At 38.6% G+C, this 26,287-nt stretch overlaps 1 protein-coding gene and 1 non-coding gene across 3 annotated transcripts in view; both read right to left on the reverse strand.

The window, feature by feature from the left end:
• The window catches only part of IARS1 (isoleucyl-tRNA synthetase 1), a 113,750-nt gene extending 87,859 nt beyond the window's left edge, over positions 1 to 25,891 (reverse strand). Inside the window, exons 1-9 of one of the 2 annotated variants that reach the window (XM_049826141.1) lie at positions 25,793 to 25,891; positions 23,117 to 23,207; positions 20,299 to 20,418; positions 19,606 to 19,762; positions 19,012 to 19,131; positions 15,986 to 16,068; positions 7,135 to 7,252; positions 4,226 to 4,373; positions 2,213 to 2,300 (exon numbers count right to left, since the gene is read on the reverse strand). In XM_049826141.1, coding sequence (XP_049682098.1) covers positions 2,213 to 2,300; positions 4,226 to 4,373; positions 7,135 to 7,252; positions 15,986 to 16,068; positions 19,012 to 19,131; positions 19,606 to 19,762; positions 20,299 to 20,417 — 833 coding nt within the window. In that variant the 5' untranslated portion in view covers position 20,418; positions 23,117 to 23,207; positions 25,793 to 25,891. Of the gene's footprint in view, positions 1 to 2,212; positions 2,301 to 4,225; positions 4,374 to 7,134; positions 7,253 to 15,985; positions 16,069 to 19,011; positions 19,132 to 19,605; positions 19,763 to 20,298; positions 20,419 to 23,116; positions 23,208 to 24,697; positions 25,651 to 25,792 lie in introns of those variants that run through there. The other variant, XM_049826139.1, reaches the window with a different exon arrangement.
• LOC126049990 (small nucleolar RNA SNORA84) lies at positions 22,400 to 22,534 on the reverse strand. The gene has a single exon (XR_007509356.1). It is a non-coding gene; the product is annotated as a small nucleolar RNA SNORA84 (small nucleolar RNA).
• Positions 25,892 to 26,287: the final 396 nt, after the last annotated feature.

The raw sequence follows: 26,287 nt of genomic DNA on the forward strand, positions 1-26,287 counted from the left end.
CTTCATTGTCTCACATCTCACATTTGAGAGAACTAATTTATTATGTAACATAAAAATTGGAGCATGACCAAAAAAACCCATCTTGAGAAGACTGTAGCACTAATACAGAAAGAAGAAAAATATACTGCTCTGCAAGGAGAAAAAAATTGCTAGCACCCTTATGTATAGGTACGGGGCGGGGGGGTGGGGGGACGGGGAATCAGAGATCGGGGGCGGAAATTAGAAATACAACTAGCCAGGGACATAAGCAATGACAACTGAAACCTGTGTATGATTGTCTTAAAGAACAGGTACTTCACAGTTGTGATCAACACACCACACCAAAAAAAGGCTGAAAGGTTCAGTGCATTCCTGGATACCGAATTTGTAGTATTCCATTAAAAGAAGGATTTGGAACCAAAAGACAATAGATAATAAGTTTAATACACCTACCTTGCTTTTTTTTTTTTTTTTTTTTAAGTCTAAAGGAAATGCATTCAGAAATTTTTAAGAAAATAGAGATCTTTTTGTAGAAGGCTTAGTTTTTAGACACTGAAGAGGTTTCAAAAGACTAGAAAGCAACACAGCACTTATACTTCAAGAGAGAAATGAAGTACTGATGGACCTAAAAACCAGTCAGACTAGCATAACAACTTGATTCAACTTAAGTGATTGAACAGTTTTTAAAAAGCAAAGTGCTAAAATCATACAATATGAATTTGTCAAGAATAAGCCACACCAAGCCAAATTACTTCTTTTTAGGCAGACCAACTAGCTTAGATAGCAAGCAAGCAGATAGATTTAAGTCTTAATGTTAGTAAGACTTTTGACACTTTGACATACCATTCTGACACACACAAATATTTTAACTGGGTGACTGTATGTTTAAATGGACACACAACCACTTTGAGAAAAAAAAAGTTATTGTTAATTCAGTATTAGACTGAAAGAAAATTTCCAGTGGTATCCTGGCAGAGACTATCATAATGCTGACACTATTCAATGTTTTTACTGATGACTCTGAAAGGAGGAAAAAAATCTGGAGATCAGAACTTCTGTCAACCCTGAAGAGTGAGACCACTGAATATCATCTTTATAAATTGAGTACTGACTTGAATTGCTACAGAGTAAGTGATAGATGAAGAGAACTCAGTTGGGGGGCGGGGGCGGACAGAAATCAATGCAAATACAAAATAAGAACTACTCAGTTGTCACCGTATGAGGCATCATGGTAGACAACATCTTAAGCAAACATTTCAGCTCTATATTCCCCTAATTCAATGACTACATGCAACTGCTTAGCTGAAATAAGACATCCTTTTTGTAAATTTTTTTTATGTGTAAAGCTTTCAACTGCTTGGTAAAAAAAAAAAAAAAAAAAAAAAAAAACACAACAAAAAAACCCCAAAACACCACACCACAAACAAAACCTGATGCCAGTGAAGAAGGGTTGTTATTCTCAAAAAAATGTTTAGTCTTTTTGTTTTGTTTTATTGTGGTTTTATATTGTGTGAGTTTTTGCTGGGTTTTTTTGTTTGTGTGTTGGGTTTGTTTGGTTTTTTACCCACTGCACAGGACTGAATAAAGTAAGCAAATAAATATTTGTTGTATTTTACCTCTTTAACAGGTTAATGTTTTATATAAAAGATTTAAGAGAAGCCAAGCCACATATTTTGCTTAAGAGAGCTACAGAATTTAATACCTATGTCTCCTTTCCAGTCTGACTTATTAAGTAATTTGTATTTTTCCACAGAACCAAGATGAATAAGCAGTCTTCAGAAAGCATTAACTACCACTAACTACATAACTTATGTAGACCATCCTATGGAAGCAGTATTTGCTCGCTAAAGACAATGGTTTTGCTTTTACCCATTTCCCTTTAAATAGTTACATAAAGTTTAGAATGTGTTCAGCATTTGGACAATCTCCAGGGTTTTTTTGAGACTTTTAAATTAATGTCTTTCTAAGAAAACACACAGGAAAAGGACCAACTAAGTAACTTTCCCCACCATAATACAATGACCCAATGAAACTTTTACTCTATTTGTAACTTCACGTCAAGACCAATTTGTTCTAATAAATTTCAATCTCTTTTATAGATTTTTGCAAGATACACACACATGCGGGAAAACCCATCTTTAGGTAACTGCCAAATCCAACTTCTTGAAACGTTTAACTTCTGATCTATAAAAATACTGGAAGTTAAAAAGTGTATAATAATTTATGTACTTGCCTGTCAAGTATCTCATATTCACTGTCAGATTTGTACAATGCTATCAGCCTAGATTCCATCAAAATGTAAATCTTTCCTGTAGCATTATCTAGAATATAAAATAAAACAATAAGTTACATAAATCTCAATTTAATACCCTTATTTGCACCATTATGAAACCTCTCAATTTATGCAAGATAGTATCATATTAGCTATAAAACTGCCCAGAATAATCCTGCTGATCAACCACTAGTTTCCAGCTACTTCTTCTCCACACAGCCACTTAATGAACACTTTCCAAAAGTTAAGTTTAAACAGAAACCACAAAACCTAGGCCACTGATTTTCATTCTGGGTTTGTGGGTTTTTTGTGGGTTTTTTTTCGCCGAGCAGCAAAAATACCCTACCTTGTCTACTATCATTGTAGCAAAGAAAAGCAATTGAAAGTTTCGGTATATGAAACAGAGGGAAACAATTGGAAGATGGACAATTACTACATAAAATCAATATTATTAAGTTGACATTAGGGGTTATGATTGCACTTTATGCTGCCTTTCTGAGATTTACTATTCCAATCAATTTTATGCTTGGATTTCTTTTTAAAGTAAGTAAATACAAAGTGAAACGTTATGAAGGAAACCCATTTTCTCCCCCCAAAGAACCCTCATCTCAAATTCAGTTACAAATTTTATTCAGACTACTACCCTACCAACTTAGTCAGCATGACTATCCCACCAACAGACTGTAGGCCAAAGACATCCAAGCCAAATACCTCAGCATCCCAGGCAGGTGTAGGCGTTATTTCTGAAAGTACTCAATAACTCTTTTTGAGATGACCAAATTTATGTTAACATCTTTGAAAACTGAAACATACTTAGTTCTCTCTTAAAACAAAGAAAACCCAAACACATGGAGTTCCCTGTAAAAGCCTCTGCAACTTTTCATGTTTAACACCTTAGGCACACATTAGATTCATATGGTTGTTGGAACTGGAAATTGTATCTTTAGCATATTTTTACTCCATATTAAATGCCATCATTAACTTGAATATCTCTTTTTTTCTTTGTTTAAACATACACTGATAAGTCAGAAAAGGTAAGCAATTTGGGAGAACCTGAAAACAGCAATGCAAAAAAGTACTTTCATCCAAATTCCTGCTTACTATTTTATTTACTTTTTTTTTTAAAAAGGGTTTTGTAGATGAAGATATAATTAAAGACAACTGCATTTCAAGGATAAAATAAATTCCTTGCTCAAGCGAAAAGGAAGACACATCATAACATACTCCACTGCCAACTGAAAAAAATGGAACTGCAAACCCTGGAAAACTACTTGAAGCAGTAACGAGAAAAGCAACAGCCTAGATTGTTTAAGCACCCTACATGGTCTGTTGCATACAATTCCTAAGTGCTGGGTGCTCTCATGAAAGAGATTACCTTATAGTACACAACTTGTTTAGCCAGGTGCAGCCAACTGGTCCATGAGTAAGCAAGCCAAACCACTTGGTCAAATGTACTCTACATTGGAAACCACAGTACCTTGTCTTACATTTCTGCTAAAACCCATGCTTCAGTCAGGTTGAGACTAGCATGTAACACCTTGCATCAGCTATGGCTTAAGAGTACAGAGACGTTCACTTACTGCAACTTAGCAGTCATGTAGCAGTAACTCATTCATGAGTCTGAGCCCCAAGAGAGGAAGGAATCAAAAAAGCTGGGACACGCAGTCACACTTCCCTGTCTCTCAAATATAGTGTGACTTTAAGACAGGTAAAACATTTGCTCTTGTTCTTTATTTCATCTATCAATATTGTTTAGGGAACAGTCCTCACAATGCATGTAAATAAAATAGCACAGCAGTCGGAAGTCATCAGCCACATAAGAAGTGAATGTCATCCTTCAAAATAACACTGATTCAACCCAGCAAAGTGCTATAAATGTAGCATAAAACAGTCTATCATACAAAATATAAGTACGTATTCACAGGCACTGAAAAAAGAAGTGTTCATTATATGTCACTTTCAGTTAACACTTGCCTCTCAACTTTACATATTGCAACTCTGGATTAACGCAAAGGGCCAAATTACTAGGCAAGGTCCAAGGAGTAGTTGTCCAAGCAACAAGAGAAACACTTGCATCTTCATCCAGTGGGAAGCTCACAGTCACTGAAGGATCTTGAACATCCTTAAAAACAAGATAAAGTCAAAGGGGGAAAAAGAGAGGGGGAGAAAAAAGGTTTACTGAATCTATTAGCGAGAAAACACAAATCTAAGAAGTAGTAACTATTACAGCCATCCACCAAAACCTATATTGCAACTTGCCTAGTTCATCACTGTAGTGTTAGAAGGGGAAGTGGTAGCATAAGAAAGTTTGAAGAGAGCACCAGTCACAATGTTACTCTACTATACCAGCGCAAACCGTCAGTCCAACAAGGCCACAGGGTTAAAAATTCAGATTAGCGGTGAGATTTTGGGGATTAGCTGCCAAAACACCAAAGAGAGCTGAGTGCCAGTTCCCTCAAGTACCTCTTTTAATCCCATTTTTAAAAGTTTATAATCAATCTCAACTGTGAAGAAAATCAGCAGTTTCTCAGATACTGCTACACAAAGCCTTTTCCCACCTTTTCCTCTAGAGTCAGGGAGTAGGAAGAATAGCCATCACTCAAGAAGATGAAATCTCTTATTAGGAAACTGTTGTTAACAAGGGGGAAAAAAAGTTTGGCGTACTTAAAAATAGGAGTACGTCAATATTTAAGAGTAAAAAGATCTCAGGAAAGGAGACCTTTGTCAGCTACCCTATAAAACTTTGCCTCCAAATGAGTCAAAAGAATCCCCTGAAAACAAGTTTTGCTTTCAGACAAGTACAATGCTATTCAGTCACTTCACATTTCACATATTACAAAAAGCAGATTGAAAAAGCAAGTCTCATCTTGCAAATGTGAAACTATCACTATTAATTTTAAATGCCAAACAAAAATGGGTGCTTTGCACACAGACCCTAAACACGTGAGTCCTATCCCCTCATCATGTCTAGTGCAAGGCTCTCTGGTTTCTGTCCAGCATCATGGAACAGTTAACGGCATCATGGGACAGGCAGCTATTTATGTCTGAGCTAAGGGCTGCTCCAGAGGGAATTTTCTGTGAACATCTGGTGCAGTCAACAGTAAAACATAAATATTACATAACTCTCAAACCACGCTCAATACCAAGCAAAGATTGAGCTATCACTACAGTCCTGTCTCCACCAATTGTTAAACAACACTGTAGGCTATTCACTTCATTTTCTGAAGCACTAAAGTTGACCAAGTAGATAAAAACAACTGGCAAGCCATAAAAAAAATAACATCCAGGCTGCCAAGTAATGGCATTGTGTAATGTTTTATCTGTTCACAAAATTATGCCGGCTCTCATCTGAAGACAACACTTCTTCAGTTAAATGTAATACGAGCTGTTGATATAGTTTACTCAAATATACATTAGACACCTAACTCAGTTTCTGAACATGCTTCTTATGTCCTATTTCTCATGATTTGTGTCCCGATTCTCACAGGATCAATAAACAGAAGCCAAAGCCTGCTTTCCACAGTGAAAAAGATAACAGCTGCCTTACACCCAGAAATGACTGGTCTTGCCAAGAATAAATCATGTCAGCTTATGGGCCCTCAACATGTCAGCCTTCAAAATACCACCTCTAGCAGACAAAAAAGATAATTTTTGTATGAAGTGGCAGAGCAGCACACCCCACAGACACACTCTACTGGTTCTATAGTAAGAAATAGCACCTAAATATTTCACTAAGACTCGAGAAAACAGCTTTGCTCTGTGGAAAAGGGGCACACACACACAAAAAAACACCAGAATAGTCTTTGTTCTAAAGAAAGCTCATTAATCTGAGCCTATATGAAATGTCAGTTAATAAGTACAAGCAAAGTAATTATTTCAGTTGTCACAGAGTCAAACATAACTATATCTTTGCAGGTCTCACTTATTAAATCACAAAACCTTTGTTCTTGAGTATGGTCAAATAACCCTCAACAATATTGAAAGCTCTAGTATCTGTGGACTGAATTATACTACAAGTCTATATTTAAACATTTGTTTTAAAAACACTATTTTTGGCCAGCAAATTGGCCTTTTTTAGGCAAGATGTAAAAAAGACCAGCTGTACAATTTGTGCCAGCTCTCTGCTGCAACAACGTAAGTGAAAGATTTACGATATGAAAAAATGGAAGCCTGGTGGGGATTGGAAATGATACAAAACCTCTGTCCACAAACGAAGATGAAATTTGGAAAACTGGGACACAAGTTCTGCCTTCACATATGTAAACATGAGTTTGTTGCAAATGAAAAGCTGCACCTACTATATCCAATCATTCATTTTCAAAGGATCATTGTATAAAACATAGTATACCATTCATTATATTAGGTAAAACATTTCCTGTAATTTCTCAATCTAAATTAATGATTCTTAGAAGAACTATTATCCTACTGCTCTACAACCAAACGCAGTCTTTGACAATTCTTATTAATCCCCTCACAGAAGATTTCAACTCTGCCAAGGACTTTTCTCTTTTCAGATCTGCACAGACAGGGACAGTTGCAGCTCTTAGATAAGTATTTACCACAAAAACTCAACACAGTGCAATACTCATCTTGAGACCCCAGAGAGAAAGTGAAAGTAATTTACCAGACTAAAACAAAGTATGTACTTTATGTGTCTGTAAGCAGTAACTAAGAAGAGGGAAGGCAGCTAAGATCAAGCGATCTAAACAAATACAGCAAAATATAATGAAAACTAACCCATTTACCTAATTTTTTACTATCAATCTGGAGTGTGATAATATGCTTATGTATCACCAAGCAAAAAATACTAAAGCTTTCCAAATCCAAACTGAAGACAACAGAGAAATCTGATTGCAACATAATGTACACATACACTGACTTACCTTGTAATTCTGGTGGGACTCAAAGTTTGACAGTGGGGTGTTGCATGCAGTTGAAAAAGGCATGACCTTAACACCTCTATACACCAGTCCTTTGTCATACAGTTGCTTGAAAACCCACCTGGAAGTAAACAAGGAATATGGAATAGCACTTGGCATTTCAAATTTAGTCAATCAACTGCACAATGGGGTTCTGCTCTAGCTGGAGTGCCATTCTGAATTACACCTTTTTTTAAACAATCAATCATCAACTAAACACCATACTTGCATGTCAAAAGAAAAAGAGATAAAATGACTGCAACTGTATTTCTGGCTGATTTTTAGCTTTAGCCGATTCCACCAGCTTGGTTTTCCATGCACTGTCTGCACAGCACACAGTATTTAAATGAAACAAATCCGTATCACTGTTTAATCTCTCTCAAATTTCTTGAATACAGACCACCTGAAATTTAAACTATTAACAAGGCTGGAGTCAGTCATAATTTAGAGAGAAGACATATAGTAACATGGCTGCTCACTTACCACATGATCTTAAGCACTTACTGCAGCAACCAGTGCTACAGAAGAGACACAGATACAGGTCAGAAATACCTGCAACCCACCCTGAATAAATCCTGACGATCTGAAGAGCATTTTTCACAAGAGGGCACAGCTAACCATGCAAAGTAATGAACTCAGTTTTATGGTTCCACAATTTACATTAATGTTCTCTTATTAGCTCATCTCACCCTGGACTCAGCTCCTGTCCAAGATCACAGTCTCACATCAAGCTTTAACTCTGCTTATAAAAATCTTCAATACAGCCTGTAGCATATTTGGATTCTTACATCTTCTTGAAATAATCAAGACAGCACATAATATTACAATATGACAAACTGAGTCAATGCTCAAGATGAACGGAAGCTGGAAGAGAAATATCCTTCACATAGCAACTCATCAAGTGTCCACATGATGGACAAAAGCCTTCGTTTCTGTGTATCTGAAAACTGCAGGGTTTGTTAAAGGATCATCAACATTTATCAGCTTATCACGTCTCACTGACTTGCACGCTTAGTGGTATAGTCTGCAGGTTGGCTACTGCAGGAGAGGGCAAGCCTTAAAAAATCATGTCAAATTCAACTGAAAAATCAGAGTTTCTGCAGAGTCTGGTCATTTCAAATTCCACATACAAATTGTTCAACACTGCTGACTTTTAAAACTCCTCTACTCAAACTACCTTTCAAACCATCCTGATCACTTTTCTGGGTCCCTTTCCAGATAAATAGCTCATTGCTAAGCAACCAACCCCATCCTGGCAAGCAGCACTTTCTTCTGCAGGCTGTCATTTTGTGCTTGAGAATCTGGACCGGTATTTAAGTCAGTGTCTTGCCTTCTATGTTTGAAATCCTAATCTTCAAGACAAAACGCAAGTAGATTACTACACTGATTTCTATCTGCAGCCTGAGGCAAGAACATCAAAAGATATGCACTGGCTGGTCATGGAAGTCATACAGTATCTTAATCAGAATACTTATTATCCTGCAGATTAGACAGTTGGAGAAAATACACTGTCATATGGAGAAGACATGCAGTTCACTCAGATTCATCCATGGGCCTCTAGTACAAGTCCAAAATTTCCTAGGAGTGATCACTAACATGAGAAAAATTAAATAATCCGAACTCTAGGATGGATAAATGCTAAGAGACCCTCAGCAGCATCAAGTTCTGCCCCAGAGGAACCAAACCCAGAAGTCTTTCAGAGCTATGCACTCCAACAAAGGTGCCTTACCTTACACATACAACTCAAAAGTAATTTTGTTAAAGCAATAAATGTCACCCACATTCAGGCAAGTTGTGCCTGCCTGACCCCTAACCCAGATTCAAAACATAGCAGTGAGTGCATCTGTTTTACAACAGAGACTGTGTAAACTTAAACTTGCATAAATATAAATCAGTTTTTTATAAAAATGATTTGTGAACATAGTTTCATCAACTTTCAGCATATACATTTGAGCTGGCCAATTGCAGAAGTTGTTGTGCAAGTTAAAAAAAAAATTTAAATGTATGCTTACCACCTCAGAGCATAATTAATGCAGATTGTGACAAGTGACAGCACTTATACTGAAGGTGTTCTACTTGCTTTTCAAAAACAGATAACTAAAATATCTATAGAAAAAAGCTCCACTTCATCTCTAGTTTCTAAAGAACACTGCCTACTAACAGCATAGAAGAAAACTACTCAGAGAAACACTGAATATTTAATTCAGCTGTAAATATAACTGTAAACTTCAGGAAAGGTGAACACTAGATGGAGCTGCCAAGTTCAAAATCCAAGCCAGCATCTCCCTCTTGTGGTAATTCTACCCCATCGCAAACCAAGTGCTCCCTAGTTGTTTCCCTGCTGAACAAGACAGGCTTTCAAACCGCATCATTCTTCAAAGCTCTCGTAACAGTTCATAACGACCACCCATTTGTAGTTTATCATAACCACTTCTCTCAGACAACCATTCCAACATAAGCAGAATTGTGATTGAGTCGAGACGGCTGCTTGATGCAGTAGCCCTCTTATCACTACAAAAGGCTGCTCTATTATCCTGAAAAACACCTAATTGGTTTTCTTAGCAGGAAAGCTTCTGAGAACAGTACTTATGTGACCATCAGAAATGCAGAGGAGGTGACTCAAAGAGCCTCCTGCTAGCAGCACTGCCCACCTAAACCAAAGCAACTGCCAAAGATGAACCTAGCTCTAACAGTTAAGTGGATATCATGTTTTGCTTAAAAATTCAACACATTATATTTAGACAATAACATATCAAACAGTGTTTTAACTCTTTTGTTTGCAAAATGTTGACAATTTGCAAGAAAGAGGCTCTGGGTTTGTCAGCCAAAATTGAAACTGCAGTCCTTTCTGAAAGAAATACACGAACAAAACCACAGAGCTCCTTTCTACTGATAATCAGAAAAAGTTCATTCACAGAAGCTAGAAATTAAACCCTGTTACCCTAAATTCTGCTATGTTTCTCCTCAAACATAAATAAACTTAGTTGCATGTTCTCGGCTATGGCAGCAGCACTTACATACTGAAGAAAAATGAGCTTAGGGAAAATGTGAACTCAAGATGCGTATTTCAGCTACTTTTTAACATAGAATCTTGTTCCTAAAGATGCAAGGTAGCTTTAACTTCTAAAAAGCACAACACAAACTGAAAACACATGTTTGTTGTTCCTAAAGTGTCATGAAGGGATGATACAACTGGTTCAAGCCCTGTCAGTAACCAAGACTGAATTACTTTCATAGGCATAACTTCCAAGAAATTAGAACTTTGCTACGACATTCATTGATCCAAGTCACATACACACCATGCAAACACCACACTGACAAAGGGAGTTTTTGCTTCCAAAAGATACTGAATCAGTCAATGCAATACTCAAAATACCCTTGGCATTGCACACAAAATCCAATATCCCACAGTATCCTCCAGCAGATGCAAAATCAAGTTGCCCTCTTCAAACGTGTACATACACTTCATATTGAAGAAAAGAATTTGACCTTAGAGCTTCTCAAGTTCTTAGTGCCATTTCTTTGGGGTATCAAGTGATTTCAAGTGATCAAGTGGTTCTGTTTACAATAACTCAATATATAATGCTTTTCTAAAGGTCTGAAAACTAGCCTTCCAAAAAAATGAAAAGTACTTATTACTGATATTGAGAAATTATTTTCCAGCTCATGTAAAGTGCTTTCCCCCTCCCTTTATTTTTAAAGAAAGAAGAAACAAAAAACAAAAACCAGGAATTGTAAACCCAGTTACCGACAAAGGCTAAAAGTAAGGTGGGCAAAATATTACAACTGCAGGATCTAGAAGTGTATGATTTCAACATATTCATGGTAGTACAGATAAACAAAATTATTGCTATATGCCCTAATATAGGTTCATGTCGAGATAAAGTGACAATTTACCAGCCTCTGTAGACTAAAAAAAACAAAACAAAACCACACCTAGAAAACCACACACAAACACCACACTATGTAAGAAAAGTCCTGTCACCTACACAGTTCAGAAAGCAGACTGCATCCAAACAGCACCATAAGCAGCAAGGATTTGAGGAAAAGGTTCTCCCATAACTCATGAGCAACATTTGAAAGACAAGATGAAATCAAAAAGAAAGCAACGATCAAAAACAGATGCATGGGGACAAAAACTAGAAAAAAAGTACTCAACACTGGACACGAATCAAAAAAAAAGCATAAAGGTAAGAGGAACATTAAGTCCAGTAACAAACACAACCTGCCTTTAGAATAGAATGTTTGAAAGACACCTTCTTAAAGAAAGGAAAAACATTTGTTCTGGGGCCTAGGAATCGTCAGCACAGAATTTGTCAAGTCTTATGCTCAACTACCAGTGAAAGCTTTAAAATCCCAGCATATAGAGATCATTCTGCTCCAGGTCTGCCCTCCAAGCGCTCAACTAGCAAGAATGAGGCATTTCCTGATGTTATCTTTGGATCAGTGTGTTAAATGATTCTGGATCAAGCCACAAGTGCAAAATACCTGTACAGCAGGAAATACAAATATCTAAAACTGATACTAGACTTACCCCAAAGGTCATCCAAGCGTATTCCTCCTTCAAAATACAGGGAAGGAGATAAAATAAGAAGGACTTTCCAGTCATTGGTAAGAAGAGAACAACAAGGGGAATAGAGCAATAAATGCACAAAAGAAATAAAAATACAAGAAAAAACGCAGATAGCTAGTCCAAAAATGGACAAAACTAATTTCTTACGAATGGTATCTCTCTAGAAAATCATTAAAGAATCATGGAATACACAAAATGCGTAGTCATTCCTATTAGGACCCAGAGAACAGTTGTTCTGTAATCATTCTGGTTTAATGCTGGATAAACCATAAACTCCACATGCAGAAAAAAAATAAAGTCAGAAAACAACTTCTACTGCTTACACAGAAGAGAAAAAAAAACAACGTAACAATCCAGTTGCTTTGGTCTTTACAACAAACCAGTCCTCCTTTCAATGGGGAGTCCCCATTCAGCTTCTCTCTGAGAAGGGCTAAGGCAGCTGTACGCTGACATTTGGTGACAGGGTTCATCTTGAAATAAAGAGTACGAAAAAACCATCATGCCAAGATGAAAGCAAAGCTACACAAAGGGAGTCAGGCAACTCAAGGCAAATGTTCCAGTAGCTACCTACAGCCTCTTCAGCTGCAGCATAGAGTAGTGCGATGGCACCCCAAGCCTGATGCTTCTACAGAACATCAAAGGGCAGGGCTGCGAGGCCATACCTGGTAAGGAAGGAGAGAGAGATCCCCCCTCAATAACAATCCTAAAAGGAAATCTGAAGCTGGAGCGACTGAGGTGGGTCTGGTAGAGGGAAGGCAGAAATGGACAAAAAGCCCCATTACCAAAGGGAGCTCCATACTGCATTTCCACAGTAAACAGAGCAGTTTTCAGCATATAGCAATGATCTCAAACATGTAAAGTACCAATTTGCTACCAAAACTAGGAGTGTTTTTCTTTCTCTCCTCACTCACTATCTAGTGTTATGACAAAAGGACTCAAGAGTATCTTCTTAGGGTACAGAAGTACCTAAGATGTGTTTCCGCTACCAGTGGTACGTAAGCACGCTGTGGTTTCGCACTATAAAAGTGAGTCTTTCAAAAGATACACGAAGCTTTCAATTGTTTTGAAAATTGAATTACGCTCAGTCTGCAATTGCTAAATTTAGCCACTAGATGGTGATGGAAATCTGTTTAACTAACCCTAACGTTGCAGAAAGGAGGAAATGAAAATCCCTGCTCATCAGACCCAGAAGCATGGCACAGCTCTGACATCCCCCCCTCTCCTCAGCACTTCACAGGCTTTTTTTCCTCAGTGGCCAGCGCGAACTGTTCTTGAGGTGCAAACTCGCAGCTGGCCTGAGAACTATGTAATAAGCCAGTAGTGAAGACAATAATTTACTAGTTGGGGTTTTTTTCCCAAAGCTCATATACTTCTTTCAGACCAACTGTAGATCAGTAAAAAGTTTATGATCACATCAAACTGCTCTCAATTTCACTGCATCCATCTCATGAGCTGTAAAAAAGGAAAAGCAAGAATATATTGCATGTTTGTTCCACACTAGCTCAAGAACATCATTCTCATTGTACCGTTTTCAGTGAAGGATATGTTTTCATCGAGATTCAAGCCGGCTGCAAGACGGATATACAAGTTCTACAGAATTAGAACTTTGAAGTTCTATTTAACTTATTTCAGACATGAAGAGCTGACTATACCTTCACATGAGAAACCGTTGCAGTATCACCTCTTACCATCAACAACATTCAATGTTCCCCTGAAAAATTATGCCACAATGCCACAGTTTTATCATTGGATGAAGTTTTAAGTCAAAATTTAGCAAGCTGAAAATTCATTCTACTCTGTCAACAACCATATGGCACAGCACCAAAATGCTTACAAAGCAGCCATTTCCAACAAACCCATTACAAAATATGAAAAAGAAGGCTCTCTAGCATCCTGAGCTTGTACAGCATCTCTACAAAACAAGGTATTAATAAAAGGTATATTTGGTGTCCGAGTCCTAAACTATTTCAAGTCTAAATAATTTGGATAAAATCACTGAACTCAACATAAACATCACAGATGAAAACATCACGTTTCATAGAAAGCTAGACGTTCCAGTTGAGACCATTCCAGAACTGCAAGCCTTAGTAAGAGCTAGAGATAAAAAAAAAAAAAAAAAACAAAAACAAAAACCAAAAAACCCTACACAACACACCTAAACAGACAGGTTTAGCTGATTAAAAGACTAGAGACAAAGGCCTTACCATATTTTAACCACAAAATTCATGGCTGCCATGCTCACTATCATTATTATTATCGATGTTTTTTTCTGGGCCTAAGAGCAGCATTCTACTCCCACAGGCAAGAACAAAAAAAAGATAAAAACACTGGACAGGCCAATATTGTCACCAGGTTACAGTCAATGCAGAAATTTATCTGCAGTTTCTCTTTTGTACTTAGCTGGACACTGACGTTTTAAATTGTTTTTTTTTTAAGAAGGAACTCATATTAAAAAAAAATTCCAGTCAATATGAAGAGAACCACCCTAGAATCTACCGTTCAAATAAACACTCCTAATGGACGTAAAATAACTTCAGTAACACAGATTTTCAGTTTGATGATCACCTAGGTAACAATCTGATTTTTTTAGAAAATTGTACATTATCCTGTCAAAAGCACTACTGTAACTACAGTTACAGTGCTCTCTAAGAATTATCTCCCTTTGCCTTGAAACAGGCATTCCTCTTCCATTCCCCTCCTCCATCCACTCTACGCAAACACTGGTGGTTCCACCTCCTGTTCTACTGTGAGAGCAAGCTGGCAATGGCATTGCAACATGCCCCTCCAAGACTTAGAAGACTTCAGAAAACCCAGTTTTTAAAAACAGACTTCTTAACGTATTTCATTACATGATTACACAGAAAGTTGATAGCACCAGGAAACAAAAAAAGTACAAAATTAAGGGGCTGACTGTCTTTATACTTCCTGAAATCTTATACCACAAAGATTTCAGATCCAAAGTTTCTATTTTAGAGTCTGTATCTGAAGTAAGCATCAGAGACAGTAACCTCTGTAAACCAGGTGAGAGACTAGAAATTTTCTTTCAAAGGCGGAAAAAACAAACAGAAAAAACCCAACACCACCAAAAAGAGACCAAAAAAACCCAAAAAACAACAAACAACCCACCAAAAAAGGCTTGGGCTGTTGAGAGAGACCCTGCAGCTAGTTCAAGTCAAGTTTGTTTTCTAAACGGTCCTTGGAAGATGCTAGTTAAACAGGATTTAAGGTGCCACTAAGTATTTTTATAATGTATAAAAGGAAGGTTTCTTGTCAGTCTTAGCTTTATTATCATGCAGGGTTTCTTCAGCTAAGTTAGTTAAACATCTGCTCCCTTCCCACCATCTCTTCAATGCTCATCAAAAACTCACTGGCACTTCAGCCCTATAAAACAGCTTCAGACACATCTAGAAATTCTGTCAATCCTTTGTCATAACTATATGTAACTAAATATACAATTAAAGGTTACTAGTAAAATTAATATTAAAGAACATCAATAATATATTAGTATGCATATCATTTGCTTTTCAATGACTTTTTGTCAGCACATACTCTGCTAAACCTCTCCCTGCAATTCACCTTGTAATTCTACCACCTGAAGGACTCAACGTTGCTACTTCTTCACTGGGTTAGGTCAATCTGATTGACCTATAAGGTCATCTTGTCTTTTGGAATTCCAACAGTCACCCTGAATACATTGCCAAAATACCCAAACTTTACTTAGCTCTGCACCAGGAGTCCAAGACAGTTGTCAAACTATGCTGCCAAGAAAAAGATAGCAGCAGATTCCCAGCCTCTCAATTCAGGCTTGAAGAAGAGGTTTAGAACTAAATTGAGTTTGGTTAGTTTGCCCATTTGCAGCTGACAGGGTGAAGAACATCAAGAATGTAGAGATATAATGCAATTTCCTAAACCAAGCAAGGAACATACTAGTAAATCTTCAGAATTGCTTTTAAGTTGCCATGGAGCAGTAAGATTTCAGGGCTCGCTAAAAGCAGTACTGTTTTATTTTATTTTGAAAAGCATACTATCCTGAAGAAGAAAAAAGTAGGTCAATTAATTCCCTCACTTTGACATCAAGAGATTTCACATCACATTAATTACTTTGCCCGCTGTTTATCTGAATTTGGCATGTTTCAAAACAGTTCTAGTGATATATGGACTAACACAAGTTTACAACAATTGACGCCTTCTTAACATTTCAAATTCAGAAAGCATACATGCAATGTATATAAGTTAACTTACCACACAGACTCCATGAACTCAGGATAAAGAGTTTTATAGTCATTTTCAAAATCAATCCAGCGTCCTAATCTGGTAACGCTGAACTGTTAAGAAACACACAGATTGAAAGGCATCTTAACATTAAAGATGATGATACATTTCCAGTATTTATTCTGTGAAACAGCTTGATTTTTAAGTGTAGTGTTTGTCCCATATCAATGAAACACATCTATGAAATATTTTAGCCTGAAAAGTGTTCCAAACAGTGTATTTAAACAGGCAAAAATAGGCAAAAAAATAAAGTCATAAACATAATTGTTTAGAACCAAGGTCACACAACAAACAAACGTGTTCAACACTACTAAACAGATATGGTGGGTCACTTGGATCATTCACCAAATAGAAGTGGTGGATCATTCAAGGTTCAGCCAAGGTTCAAATGCCTGAAAATTGCTTTTGATTACAGTCTTTTGCTTCTATTTTTAAAACTACTCATTGCAGAGATAGTCAAAATCCAGAACACATAGTCTATCAGCTTTCAGTTATATGAAAACATGATGTAATTCGAAGACAAAGAAATGCTGAAAGAAATTGATATGTCACAAGAAGTTATCAAAACTATTTCAGGCCAACTGCCTTCTTTAACTTCCCAAAGCTATGACAGGGCTGCCAAAGACCGCAAGACTGACAGGTGTTAGTCCCTGTCTCAGGACAGATTATGGTCACGTCCATTGGCACAGGATATGAAAACTAAGGAGGAATAAGCTAGCTATGGGATTCACTTGGACAAGTGGTACTCTCTTGCTAATTTCACAGCTATCGGAAGCCCTAGCTCTGGAAATAAACCAGCCCAAGACACCTGTCCTGATACCCTTAGACACAGACCATACTGAATGTCAAAGTAGTAAAGTGAAAACAAAGCAAATTAATTCTCTCACCTCTATATTTTCACATAACACTGGAGCTCCTGAAATATATGTTTTGATTCTGACCTTTAAGCCACTCTGACATTCCACTATTAAGATCCAAAGCCTAGGACCGATTAGTACAAGGATCCATGAAGTTGGAGTATTAAGTTTGGTCTCAACACTGAAGGATCTTATACATCCAAGGAAACTTTTATATTTTTTCATAAAGTTCAAACATTTGCTAGCCACTACAGACAGAAAATAAACACTATCTCCAATAGGAATGTTCGGAATTCCTTTCCTAGCACCATCCCAAAATATTTGAATTTATTACCAGCCAGATCACAAACAAGATATTTAAACAAATTTAATTGTTTTTCTTAATAATCTAAAATATATGCCTGTGTGTGGAAATATACACATGTACATGCACAAGTTTATGCACAAAACAAAATACAAAATCCATTTATCATCCAAGAGACTAAGTATTTGGTCTAATCGGCACTGCAAAAATACCAGTTGCAGAAGATGCAGCAAGTTAAAAGGACCAACTACGGAAAACAAAACATGAACCAGAATAAACCTTTTTACTTTTATTTCTTAAAGCAACAAAGCATCATTGATTATGTTTTTGAAATACAAAATTTCAGAGTACTGATGAATGATTGTGTATTTGAAAAAACAAACTCTGTGCTTTTCATCCAGCCACTCGCTTAGATTTAGGCCACAGCTATTCTAACAAAGGCAGCTGTAGTTTCTTCAGATACTGGCCATAACTTCAAAACACTCCCAAGAGCAAGAGGCAAGTGATACTCAAATAAGAAATTGCTATTTCAATCAAAAGGAATATAGCAGGACTAGAGAACATACAGAGGATTGTGATGAGGTAGAACAGCTTCTGCATGAGGAAAAACTAAAGAATTATTACTATTCTGCCTAGAAAAAGATATAAATGATGGTGAAGATCAAGATTTACTGGAAACCATATTATAGAAGAACTACAGTTCTTCAGACTGCATATAGGAATGCCTTGATACAGACTGTTTAGAAGCCATCAGTATACCTAGATTCAAAATGTAGCTAGAGGGAAAAAAATCTGTTAGGGTTTATAAACTAGGGAGAAAAAATCTAAAACTCTTTGGCCTAGGAAGGCTTTGTGCCACAAAAGCTGAAAAAATATGGGCTGTTCTTCCATTCTTCCTTTGGCACTTGCTATTGCATGCTCTCACTGTAATATAGTGGCACAACTAGGGAAGCACCTGGGCAACTCCTTAGCTCCAGAAAGCCACAGAAAAGAGTCATCACTTCACAAACATATCAGACTGACACCAAATAAAATAATGGGCTAGATGTACTTTATTCCAGCCACACTGCTAAAGACAAAAATAAGGAGCATTAGGTGCTATGCACAGGATGAATATTATTCAGAGCTAGAAAAAAAACCTGTGCATCTCTTCAGAAAACACCTAACCCATCTACTTGGAACAGCTCTCCAACCTCAAGAATCTGCACAGACCAATGCTCTCTCTATCACTTTATTTATGGGATGCAAAGTTTAGACCAATACTCTCTTGGAAGACTGAGGGTTTACCCACACCTATTCTGACACAAAATCAGATGCTGGAACTTCTGCTGTTCCAAACATACAAGCCATGGTCCTACACTCCGGCAATGAAAAGACTGCAAGGGGGGGGGGGGGGGGGGGGGGGGCGGGGAGTGGGCAAAAAAGCATGGAGCTGATGTGCATTTCCTTTATTGATTCCATTTGCAAACCAAAGTCAGATCTTACTTTGACTTTTCCATACAACAGAAGACAAAAAGAAAGAGATAACTTGTTCAATATATCTATTAGATGTTCAATGCATCTATTATTTATTCAATATATCTAGTTAGACACTTTGAGCTCCAGGTTACCTTAAAGTAACCTTCTCTTGACATCACAGCAGTCTCCCTGTTCTGAGCCACAATGGTGTTCTTTTTTGTTCCCCTTTCAGGATCACCTCTGAGAAACACAGAAGCTAAAGACAGGAGATATATGCACGTAGTCAAATGGAAGGATGAAGTTCATCCCGGCTGAAAAACTTCTCTACACATACAATTTGAAACATACAGCAGAACATGTACCGAGCCTTTACTTACCTCCCATTCCTTCGAGTATCTCATCACAATTCCTCTGCACTGGTTGTTGTATTCTTCAATCCCCATCTTCGCCACATCCTCTGGCCCTTTAATGCCTAAGGTCTTGTCAATCTCATATTCCTGAGAGCATTGAAAACAACCAGACAAAAAACCCACGCTGTCATCAAAAGCTTTTAGGATTTCTCTGGATAGTTTATGTCCTATGCATTCTAATGAGGCTAAAGGGCCTCCTTTATCCTTTTGACATTTCATGAGTATTGCACCTGAACTAAGCAGATATTTCAAAGGATAACCCTGGTGTGATTGTTTCTTTACAATCTTTAGAAAAAGAAAAAAAAAATTCTGAGATACATACCAAATATATGTATCTTTCTAGTAATGAACAGAGTGCCTGGAGAAGGGCAGGTGACCAGTAGGAAGCACCTGAAATCACCACACATGTAAAAGCCAGAGCAACACACTGGACAAAGAACTCTATTTCTCTTTCAGCAACAAATCCAGGCATAAAAGCAGTAGAAACGTGATTGCTAAGCAGGCAATAACATGGAAAGAGGAACCAACAGAAGTATCTGTAGGCAGATTTACTACACGTACCACAGGTAAGCCATGGCAATCCCAGCCAAATCTTCTGTCAACATGAAAACCACTCTGATGAGCAAATCTGGTTACTATGTCTTTAATAGTTCCTGCAAGAATATGGCCATAGTGTGGAAGCCCAGTAGCAAATGGAGGGCCATCATAGAAGTTAAACCTACAACACAAGATAATATTCTTAATTTAATCAAAAACTGAGCGTCAAATCTTCAAACAGGATAAGTATACCTGTACACTTATGCTTCTTATGTCTTACTAGGATAACGTCAATTTCTTCCTCTTCTATTACCAGTCAGCACAGGTATCATGTTAGTCCCACTGCCAACTGGAACATTTCAACTCATTCAGTTCCTAGTGAATGCCAGTTCTACCAAGATTACTAGTGAAAATACCAGCAAGCTTCTCCACAGCTGGCAGACATAGGAAAGGGTTGTCCTTGCTTACCTGCAAATTTCTTTTATAAAAAACCCACCAAGCAGGAAATTGCAGGTTTATTACTACTGTTTGAACACTGTTGATTCTTCACAAATTGAAATATAAATGGTAACTGACACGACAGCAACATTAGCCAAGACTGCTATCTGCAAAGGGAGCAGCTGTTGTTAACAGAACCAAGGTTAAAAAAAAGTAATTACAGCTAAGCCAACCTTGCACTGTCACACGCAGTTGCTACGGCTTTTAGCAGGTTCTTACCTAGGTCTATTCTTTGATTGCTTTAGGCATTCCCGGAAACAATCAAGGTTTTTCCAGAGCTGCAATATCTTCTCTTCCTCATTTGGAAAAGTTATGTTTTCTGGAACTTGCTGAACCATTCTTTCCCAGCAATGACCAAGCAGAGAAAAGAAAACACATATTGAACAGAAGTGAGAAAAAAATGACTTCACAAATACAATTTATTGTCTTACAAATCCATATGACCAAACTACCTCTCAGTTTTTCAAAGAGCTTGATTCAGTGTAGACATGAAAGCAAGCACTATATTCTAAAAAAAGCCTAATAATTTTGACAGACTAGAATCAAAGTTTTGTAACTAGAGGAGGATTCCCCATTCATTCAACTATGGTGGTTCTTTTTTATTATGCTTTCATTTTAGTCTCCTATAGAAAACAATCCAAGGGCAAATTATTTTTTGGTTACAAGTTTGGGGTTTTTTCTTTAGGAAAAGTTTCCAAGTTCAAACTGACCTTTCAGCATCAGTTTATGAACTAGTGAGATTTACTTGAAGCGCAGGAACTAAAACTAGTGAAGAAGAGACTCCTCTTGACTGTGCATCTACTCCTACCATTTAAACTTTTAGAACAGTATTTTTCCATCTAGCTAGGCCATCATTCTCAGATGCTCCTAAAAGCAGCTCGACTTCAGACAGCATAGTTGAAACACATTACAATGAAAGATGAACATGTGGGAAGAATTCAAACAAACAGATAAGGAAAAAGCTCAAAGACCTCAGCTGTGAATCTTGAAAAGCTCTAAATTCAAGAGTACTGGCATAACTACTAGTCTCTTTCTAGTCCTTTTTTTTTTTTTTTCCCCTCCAGTTTTACAAGTATGTCAGAACTAAGCCACAAGGGACTACTTGTTGCTGGCCATTTCCTGAAGGTCTTTTTTTATATGGTGGGTTTTGGCCACAAGAGCCCAAAGCCATTCTTCAATTCTGGGTAAGTCAATGAAAATTGCTCCAAGCAAAATTCTGTACCAGCAACCCAGGGAAGAGAATTCTCAACATCATTAGAAACACACAACAGAGCTGCCTGGTGTTCCAGAGCTGCTACAAGAATCACAGGGATCAAATTTCTAGAAAATGCTACAGCAAGCACACTAAGCAAAAGCTCTGCAGAATAAAGATTTTTAAGACAGGAGTTCCATAACAGAAGAAAACTGGTTACAAAGGTTGCAATAGATGAATGCAGAGAAGAAACAGGCTCTCCCACCTCTAACTTTAGTGCTGCTGCTCCTTAGCACTTACACCAGAATGAGCTGAGCACTACGATAGCCTTTAGTTTTGCTTAGCATCGCGGAATTACAAGCATTGGCACAAGAACTGAGTCTTCTGATTCACTCAGGTTTGTCAAATAGTAACCATAAGCAGCAACAATGCAAACACATGAAGACAATACTTCAAGTTACAGCTGACATGCTGCTTGGTAGCACTGAAGTTCCAAAATAGTTAACTTAAATGAAACCCAGAACACCACAGAGATCGCTAGCTCAATGCTTGAACCCATATGAAAATATGTGCCCCAAAATGAAACCTACTGACAAATTCCACCATTCATACTTTTTGTATTAACGACAAATCATTCACCCCACTAATAAACCCAAATTATCAAATAAGACAAGAAATTCATTGAGAAACCCACAACATGGTACACAGGCAACACAGCAGCTGGAGGGGAAATCACGAGCTGACAAGGAACACGTGGACATGGCCTGGATATATTCTTAAAAAGGTAATAACCAGTCTTACTTAGCACAGTAAGTTACAGTGTACACAACTTGTACAACAGTTTTCATCATCATACCTCAAAGCACTCAACAAAGCACTAATTAGGCCGTGCCATTTCTCAGTAATTTGATCACAGCCCCAAGATCACAGAGACAATGGAGATGATAGAAGAATTCAGCCTTAAAGCTTATTTCCTACAAGCCTGTTGACTTGAGGACTAAGGATCTGCACATTTTACTTAGATTAAGCTCAGCCTTCTCAATTTAGTCATAACTACAAAGGTTTTGGCAACTGGCCCAAATGTCAAGTCCCTATAATCTAATAAATTAAATATAGGTTCAAGGTTTGGTCTGTAACTGTGACCGGGCTATGGAAGCTGCTCACGTATCACAGACTCCATGCATAAATCACAGTATCACTTTTGGCCCATTTCTACCAACTGAAGCACTGTATGCACAAACCAGTGTCCAGTAACCACAGGGCACAAATTCATACACACTCTCATCAATATTACAAGAGAAGTTTATTATGTCAGAATTAGGGAAGAAAATTACTGATGAGAATTAACATGTAACAGTCACTACAGGTCAGTTTTTTCAAGTTACAAAACAGAATTTTAAACAGATTGACTTAAAAGACAAACCACATTTAAAAATCTATCTATGGCTCAACCTCAGTTGAGCAAAAAAGCAAAGACTTCTGTGTTCAGGAAAAGCATCATCAGTTTATAGACAGAGATATGAATAATTCCATATACCTACAGCCAAAAAAGTTCATTACTATAAGCAATCTAGGTATTTTAAATCAGAAAAAAAATCATGGACAACTCATTACTTTGAACACAGACTGAGTGAAAACACCACAAATGATGTCACAGAAATTGTTATACAAATGCATCTCAAAACAACACTTTTGGACAACACTCCAAATTTACATACAGATTAGTAAACAGAAGGGATTTTTGTTTTCTTTTTTGTCCATACATTTTATGCTGACAAAAAGTGTTAAAGTTTAAGACAATGCACCACTGGGGAACGACTCTTTTTTTTTTTTAAGTACACTCACTTTTTCTAAAAGATAACAACATTCAATAGGAAACGTGTCAAAGTTTGTGGATTGTACTACAGCAGTCTCAAAATTATGCTGGGCTTCTTATCTAGAAGAAAAAAAACAACGAGCATTAAAAACATAAAAGGAAGTTAGAATGAGCTTTTTTCAATGTTAAGATTTTTTTTAAAAAGTCAGTACTTAATTTTTCAGCAAAAATTCAATAGAAATGCCACTATGAATGAAAGGAACCAATATTTTAGAAGTTCATTGGACTTCACATACATCACATACAGATAGATAATTAAAAGAAAGTGTATTTCAATTACTCATTTTGTTAACCAAGAAACGGAAAAGGTAAAGAACCAGCACAAACTAAAAGTATACAAAAACTCTCCTAATTTCAAGGGGCTTATGATCAGTCAGTCTCTCTCATCCTTGTTCCAGTCACCTTTTCCCACAAACTATTCTATACAGAGACCGACCTATGCACAAACTTCCCTCCAGAGATGAGGAGGAGCCTCCCTTCTCCATCTACAGATGCCTTCCCCAATGTTAAACAATGAGCTATTTTACATACACACAGAAATAGGCTCCCCATTTCTGCCTTTGTAGGTACTGAGCTTTGAGGCAAGGCAATTTCTGGGTTAACAATATTCTAAACTGTTCATCTGATAATCAAAAACATCCATTTCTAGAACGGATGGAAATAACCAAGTTTAAAATTAAAGGAAGGATGGATGGGAACAGAATACTAAGCTACAGAACAAACACTGCTTCTGAAAATCTTGTGCTAATGCCTTACACAGGGAATAAAACTGCAACACTAATCAAAGACTTGAGAATGGGTGAGAAAAAAAACAAACCAATCATGCATACCTATCTTTAAAACCTCTTTTTAAACTGAATAATCTCGTCCTACTCTAACTAGCACTTTATATAAACCACGAAATATTGGAAATGCAAGAATAAACTTAGGAAAAAAAAAATAAAAATTGAACAATCAGTTTTATTCTCCAAAAGGACATAAAGCTGCCATCCTCATGGTCAGTCTCCCTAACACTGCAATTTAGAAGTGTAATTACTTCAGGAAAGAACTAAAACCATGGTTTTCTTCACAAAAGTTTTGGGTTTGATAGTAACATAGAAAATTTACACCTTATTCACAGCAGACTGATAATGGCCTGATTATTCCACTGTGCTATTTGATGGGTCACAAAACTGAAGAGTTACTGACTTTTCTTACTGAAAAATATGCCCCAAAGTAAGCAGATCAGAAAACTAAACTTGGAAACTAGGAAGTGACAGTTTCTAATTTCTAAACAGGTAAATGAAATCTACTCAAGCTGAGCTTGATACTTAAGGATGGGTTAGGGAGAGTGTATCAAGATTAGTTCACCTCAACATATCATTCAAGATGAAACACTGCCCGAAATGGACTATAGCCCATCTGCCCCCCAGCAAGGAGTATCTCTTTTTGTGCTGAAAAGCCAATTAAAAAAAAAAAAAAAAGGACTGCTAAAACAGTGAGTGGACTGATAAATTAATACTATGTTTAGACACAAATTTATTTCATACTACACAAGAACTCAGTTTTACCCTATATCTTATGATGTCTTCAGCAAATTTTTCTGTTGTCTTCACACTACCTTGATTATAAGCGTAAAATGTCATTGTACCAAAGGAAAAAAAAAAAGGTTATTTTGAAATAACTTTGAGCTATGTATTTTTTAAAAAAATCAGAAACTACTGTCAGGTAAATTAGCAGACGCTGCTTTACATGCCAACTAAATTCTGCTATTACCTGACAGTCGCTTCCTAAGCACCTCACCAACAAACTGAAAAAATATGCTTGCTTCAGTTTCCAGAAGGCTCCCGGGGTGCGGCGGGGAGCCAACATTTGCTGAAGATAGAAATATCAAAACCATCACAGCTACACTAGTCAAAAGTGTGCCTTCCTCCCAAGTTTCTCCTCTATTAAAAGGATGCTGAAGTGGAATGCTTAAGACATATTATGCATTGCAAGGCACCTTAGAGTCTTCCTTCGACTAATTAATGAAATTAAGCCTTGACAGGTATTGAACTCTGCGAGAAGGAGACTGGTTAACCTTTAATAAGTATCTATTTTAAGCACTCACTAAATTCCAGAAAACGCAAAGAATGCGTATAGCACCCAGGGAAGCCTAAGAGTAAAATATCTCAAACATAACGTTGCGGATACGGAATACATTCGACCCAACGCCTGAGAAGGCGCCAATAACCTCAAAACCGAGCAGTGCGGCAGCCAGCCCGGCCGGTTTCCCGCAGAGCTGGACGTTAAGGCGCTGCGGAGCTCCGGGCGGTGACCGGAGAGGCACCAGCCGGCCACAAACCGCGCCGGCCGGCCCGCCGCGGGGCGAGAGCGGGGCAGGCAGCCAGCGGCACCGCCGCCGCCGGCACCGGGACGAGCCGCCGGTTTCCCGTGACACCCTCAAAATCGCCGCCCGGCCTCGGCGCCCGCGCGAAGCGTCCCCGAAAACCCGGCAAGGGCCGCGGGGCCCCGGCGCCGGCCCTCCCTCCCTCAGGCCTCTGAGCGCGACCCCCGCCTCGCCGACACTGACACTGCCCCTGGGCCGGCGGGGGGCGGGCGAGGGGGGCTCGGGAAAACAGCCCCGAGGGCCGGGCCGGGCCGGGCCGGGTCCCGCCGCCGCTCACCTCAACGCCGCCCGTCCCGCAATGATGCAACCGCGCCCGGGAAAGCATGACAGGAAACACCGGCGGGCACACCCGGCGGCGGCGGCCAGTCAGCGCGCGGCACACTCAGGGTGCAGTAAGGCGGCTTCCCATTGGGCACGCCGCTCTCCTGGAAACGCCAGGTCACGGCGGCGCGGGGCAGACCGGGAAGCCCTTCCCGCCCTCCACACCCCGCGCCTGCTCATTGGGCAGGACGGGGCGGTGAAGGGGGTGGGGCTCCCCTCCCTGAGGCGGCGGCGGCGGCGGCGGCGGCGGCGGCGGCCGCCGCTGCCCGCCCGGGGGTGCGGTGAGGCAGCGGGGAGGGTCGGTCCTGTTCCGGTCCTCGGGGCAAAACGTTTCTTTCACGAACGAAAATGGCTTTTTCGAACGTCCGGCGGCTGCCATCGCTGCGTTTGCGCAGAGGGAGGGCAGGGCCGTCGGCTGAGGCGGCGGCCGGCAGAGGGGAAGGAACCTCTG

The sequence above is a fragment of the Accipiter gentilis genome, chromosome 23, assembly GCF_929443795.1.
Source record: "Accipiter gentilis chromosome 23, bAccGen1.1, whole genome shotgun sequence".
NCBI lineage: Eukaryota > Metazoa > Chordata > Aves > Accipitriformes > Accipitridae > Astur > Astur gentilis.